Here is a 5,000-nt window from a genome sequence, read left to right on the forward strand (position 1 = left end):
TATATATATTATATATATTATATGTTATTATATATGTATATAATTATATATATTTATATATATAATATATAAATATATATATTTATATATATGTGTTATGTATATATTATCTATAATGTATATATTATATATATTATATATTATGTATATTATAATAATAGTAATATTATTATGTATATTTATTAATAAATAAATGAATATTTACGCATAAAATATATTTTATGAGGTGTCTGTACACCGCAGATAGAAAAGAGGGCTGTTGCTGCTGCTGCTGTTGCTGCTGCTGCTGTTGCAATAGCAGCAAAAAAGAGTGTATGACTATCGGTAGAAGAAGAGGAAGCAGCAACAAATCATAAAAACTTTGAATAATCTCTGTGCAGCTAGCAAGCAGTAGTTGCTGTTGTTGCTGCTGCTGCTGCTGCTGCTGCTAAGGTCGTCAAGAGCGGCTGCGGGGCCCCCAGCCAGCTGCTGCTGCTGCTGCTGCTGCTGTTGCTGCATTCGTTTTAATTATATAAGAAGCAAAATTAATGCTAAATTAGTATTTAAATATAAATATAAATATGTTTATTTAATCGTTAACAAAGCTGTACGCTGCAGCAGCAGCAGCAGCAGCAGCAGCAGCAGTATTTGAACAGCAGCACAGCTCTGCATGTCCTGCTGCTGCTGCTCTTTTTCTTCCTTTTTATCCTTTTATATTTAAAGGCAATAATTTAATTCATCGCTTTTTTTCCATCTTCCTTGTTGCTGCACTTCCTGCTGCTGCTGCTGCTGCTGCTGCAGATCCAGCAGCAGCAGCAGCTGCTGCAGCCCTTCGTTGCGGTTTTGCAGTAAACCCTAAAAGATGCAGCCGCAGCAGCAGCAGCACTATGCGCTGCAGCAGCAGCAGCAGCAGCAACTCCCTGCTGCATGCGGCATTCCTATGGGGGTAATGGGTTCTCCTTTAGGAGGACCTCCATGGGATCCAGCAGCAGCAGCAGCAGCTGCAGCAGCAGCAGCAGCAGCAGCAGGACCTGCACCAGGTCTACCACCAGGACCACCTGGTATGCCATTTCCCCTTACGCCAACCCCTCCAGTAGCAGCAACACCACCACCAACAGCAGCAGCAGCAGCAGCAGCAACAGCAGCAGCAGCAGCAGCAGCAGCACCGATGTCTGTAGAACAATATGTAGATTTTGCTAAGCAGCAGTATACAGCACATTATTTTCAATCTGCATTTGCTGCTGCTGGCTGCAGCAACCCGCAGCAAGCTGCTGCTGTTGCTGCTGCAGCAATGCAGCAGCTAGAAGCAAATGGTTTCTTTGATTCCCTTCGTAACTCTTATGGGCAGCAGCTGGCACAGATGCAGCAGCAGCAGCAGCAAGCTGCTGCTGTTGCTGCTGCTGCTGCTGCTGCTAACCAAATCTCTCACCCATGGAGACAACAACAGCAGCAACAACAGCAACAGCAGCAAGCTGCTGCAACAACTCCCGTGCCCCCGTGGCATCAGCAGCAGCAGCAGAATACAGCCAATTCAGCAGCAGCAACAACAGCAGCAGCAACAGCAGCAACAGCAGCAACAGGACCTAAGAAGCAGCAGCGTCTTAGTATTGTTATTAAGTCTCGCACTCTGCCTACCCAACCTGCTGCTAGTAGCACTCCTGCTGATGCCGCAGCAGCGGCAGCAGCTGCAGCTGCAGCAGCAGCAGCAGCAACACCTGCCTCTGGATCTGCTGCAGCAGATAGTTCTCCTGCTGCTGCTGCTGCTGCTGCTGCTGCTGGGCAGCAGAAGCCAAGACCTCTGCGCAAGCGGCGCTTTGATGTCTTAGGTACAGGAGCAACTGCAACAGCAACCCCACAGCAGCAGCAGCAGCAGCAGCAACAGCAGCAGCAGGCCCAACAGCAGCAACAGCAACAGCAACAGCAACAGCAGCAACAGCAGTTAGCAAGTCCGCAGCAGCAGCAGCAGCAGCGGCAGCAGCAGCAACGCGATTTTGCTGAATTTGCAGGTTGGGTAAATCGCCTTTACGCACACCACTCGGTAAGCAGCAGCAGCAGCAACAGCAGCAGCAGCAGCAACAGCAGCAGCAGCAGCAGCAGCATAACCATTAGCATCACAACAATGAGCAGCAACACCATTAGCAACCCCACCACTAGCACCACCACTAGCACCACCACCACCACCACCGCCATTAGGAGGAGCAGCACCACCACAATCAGCAGGAGCATCAGCAGCAGCAGGAGCAGCAGGAGGTGCATGAGCAGCAGAAGGTGCAGCAGCAGGAGGAAGTATATGTATATGTATATTTGTGTATACAGGCATCATTAAGAGATCCATGTTTATCATTAATTATATTTAGTTATGTAGATAAAAAGACAAAAGAATATAAACAAAATAATTATTTATTTAATTTATTTAATTATAATTATATTCCCTCTATACAAGATATGCAGCAGCAACTTGCTGCTGCTGCTGATGGTCCTCCTCCTCCTCCTGATTCTGCTGCTGCTGCTGATAGTTGTGGACGGTCACCGCAACAGCAGCAGCAAAAGAAAGAATCGCAGCAGCAAGACCAACACAAACAGCAGCAGCAGCAGCAGCAGCAGCAAGATCATCAGCAGCAGGAACAAGAACAACATAAGGGACTCTTTGCTGGACGATCCGTACATTCAGGTAAATATATATACTTTTGCTGCTGCTGCTGCTGCTGCTGTTGCTGTTGTTGCTGTTGCTGCTGCTGCTGCTGTTGCTGCTGCTGCTGTTGCTGTTGCTGCTGCTGCTGCAGATGTGTCTGTATATGCATTGTGTTTGTGTCTGCAGCAATGCTATACAGACGGCAGGCAGATCCAGACACAGCAGCGCAGCAGCAGAAACAGCAGCAGCAGCAGCAGCAACTGGAGCAACTGCAGCAACTGCAGCAATTGCAGCAACGTCAGCAGCAGCATCATCATCATCATCGTAGTGACGATCTAGATGATGATGAAGACAGCAGCAGCAGCAGCAGCAGCAGCAGCAGCAGCAGCAGCTATATATCCCTTAAGGGAGCAGAGAAGAAGAAATGGCTAAAGAAAGCAGAAGCAGCAGCAAGAAAAGCAGCAGCAGCAGCAGCAGCAGCAGCAGCAAATGCTAACAGAAATAAAAATAAAGAGTAAATCTTTTATTTAATTAAATTAATAATTAATTTAATTAATTATTAATTATTAATTAATTAATTAAATTAAATTAATGAATAAATGAATAAATAAATAAATTAATTGCTCCTGCTGCTGCTGTTGCTGCTGCTGCTGCTGCTGCTGCTGCTGCTGCTGCAGGATAAAAGGGTTTGAAGGATTAAATAGCGCAGAAGAAAATAAAAGAAGACAACATCGACTAGAAAGATTCAAGGTTAGCACTGCTGCTGCTGCTGCTGCTGCTGTTGCTGCTGTTGCTGCTGCTACTGCTGTTGCTGCTGCTACTGCTGTTGCTATTATTGCTGCTGCTGTTGTTGCTGCTGCTATTGTTGTTGTTGCTGGTATTGTTGTTGCTGCTCATGTTACTGCTGCAATTGTGTGTGTATATATGTATGTATGCATGCAGCAACAGCAACAGCGTGCAGCAACAGCATCATCAGCATCATCATCATCATCATCATCATCATCTGCTGCTGCTGCTGCTGCTGCTGCACCTATGTCTTGGTCAGAGAAGCTAGAGTTAGCAAGAAGCACAAAAAGAATAATAGGCACATCTAATGATATAGAGAAACCTTATCTTAGGCTTACTAATGCTCCGGATCCAGCTACAGTACGCATGCTGCTGCTGCTGCTGCTGCTGCTGCTGCTGTTGCTGTTGCTGTTGTATTGCTGCTGTGGTGGTGGTGTTGCTGCTGTTGGTGTTTTAGTGTTGCTGTTTATGACGATGTTAATGGTGGCAATCTTGCTGCTGCTGTTGCTGCTCTATATATGCTGCTGCTGCTGCTGTTGCTGCTCTATATATGCTGCTGCTGCTGCTGTTATGATATAAATCTGCTTGTTGCTGTTGCTGCATGTGTCCTACTGCTGCTGCTGCTGCTACTGCTGCTGTTGCTGCTGCTGCTGCTGTTGCTGCTGCAGGTTCGCCCTGAGCACGTATTACATTTAACATTAAAACATTTGTTGCAAGTTGCATCAAAAGAAGAGGAGAAGGAGCGTGCTGCTGCTGCAGCAGCAGCAGCAGCAGCAGCAGGAGGAGCAGCAGGAGGAGGAGGAACCCCACCTTATAACCCATCAAAATATTCGTCATCATCATCAGCAGCAGGAGCAGCAGGAGCAGCAGGAGGAGCAGTAGCAGCAGGAGGAGGAGGAGAACGTCAACGTATATGGTTATATTTAGATGAACAATTTCGTAGTTTACGTCAAGATCTAACAGTACAACATATACAAAATATATTTTCTTGTAAAGTTTATGAACATAATGCTCGTCTTGCCCTCCAATTTGGTGATTTAGGACAATTCAATCAATGCCAGGCACAATTAAAATATCTTTATGCTAAAGTACCACTGCCTATACCTCATACACCAAAGGTAAACCCTAAACCCTAAACCCTAAACCCTAAACCCTAAACACTAATTTCTAAACCCTAAACAATAATTTAGATACTAATTCGTTATTTAGGATAATTCAATCAATGCCAGGCACAATTCAAATATCTTTATGCTAAGGTCCCACTACCTGTACCTCATACGCCTAAGGTGCGGAAACCCTAAACCCTAAACCCTAAACCCTAAACACTAATTTAGACACTTGGAACACTAATTTGTAGTTTAGGACAATTAAATAAATGCTAAGCACAATTAAAATATATTTTATGGACATGTTCCTCTACGGACACTCTGGATACCCAAGGTTCATATAAACCCTAAACCCTAGACGCTAATCTGTAAACCCTAAACCCTAATTCGTAAACTCTAGACACTATTTCATAAACATCTGTATCCATTTGTACATACGGGATACACCTGAAGTAATTTTCTATGGTTTATTGTTGAGGGCTTGTGGTCTAGCGTTT

General features: G+C 45.1%; 2 protein-coding genes across 2 annotated transcripts in view; both read left to right on the forward strand.

Annotated features, from left to right (window-relative positions):
• Nucleotides 1-919: 919 nt before the first annotated feature.
• Nucleotides 920-3,129, forward strand: EMWEY_00054010 (hypothetical protein, conserved; the record flags this gene model as incomplete). Its single annotated transcript, XM_013480083.1, has 2 exons — nucleotides 920-2,017; nucleotides 2,818-3,129. 2 exons carry the CDS (start codon nucleotides 920-922, stop codon nucleotides 3,127-3,129), a joined length of 1,410 nt encoding a protein of 469 aa, XP_013335537.1.
• A 514-nt stretch (nucleotides 3,130-3,643) lies between these two features.
• EMWEY_00054020 (SAC3/GANP domain-containing protein, putative) overlaps nucleotides 3,644-5,000 on the forward strand; it is a gene marked incomplete at both ends in the record, with an annotated part of 1,514 nt that continues 157 nt past the window's right edge. Inside the window, 2 exons of the mRNA XM_013480084.1 lie at nucleotides 3,644-3,757; nucleotides 4,066-4,515. Coding sequence (XP_013335538.1) covers nucleotides 3,644-3,757; nucleotides 4,066-4,515 — 564 coding nt within the window. The remainder of the gene's footprint in view (nucleotides 3,758-4,065; nucleotides 4,516-5,000) is intronic.

This window comes from Eimeria maxima, genomic scaffold (genome assembly GCF_000499605.1).
Source record: "Eimeria maxima Weybridge genomic scaffold, Emw_scaff1589, whole genome shotgun sequence".
Lineage (NCBI taxonomy): Eukaryota > Apicomplexa > Conoidasida > Eucoccidiorida > Eimeriidae > Eimeria > Eimeria maxima.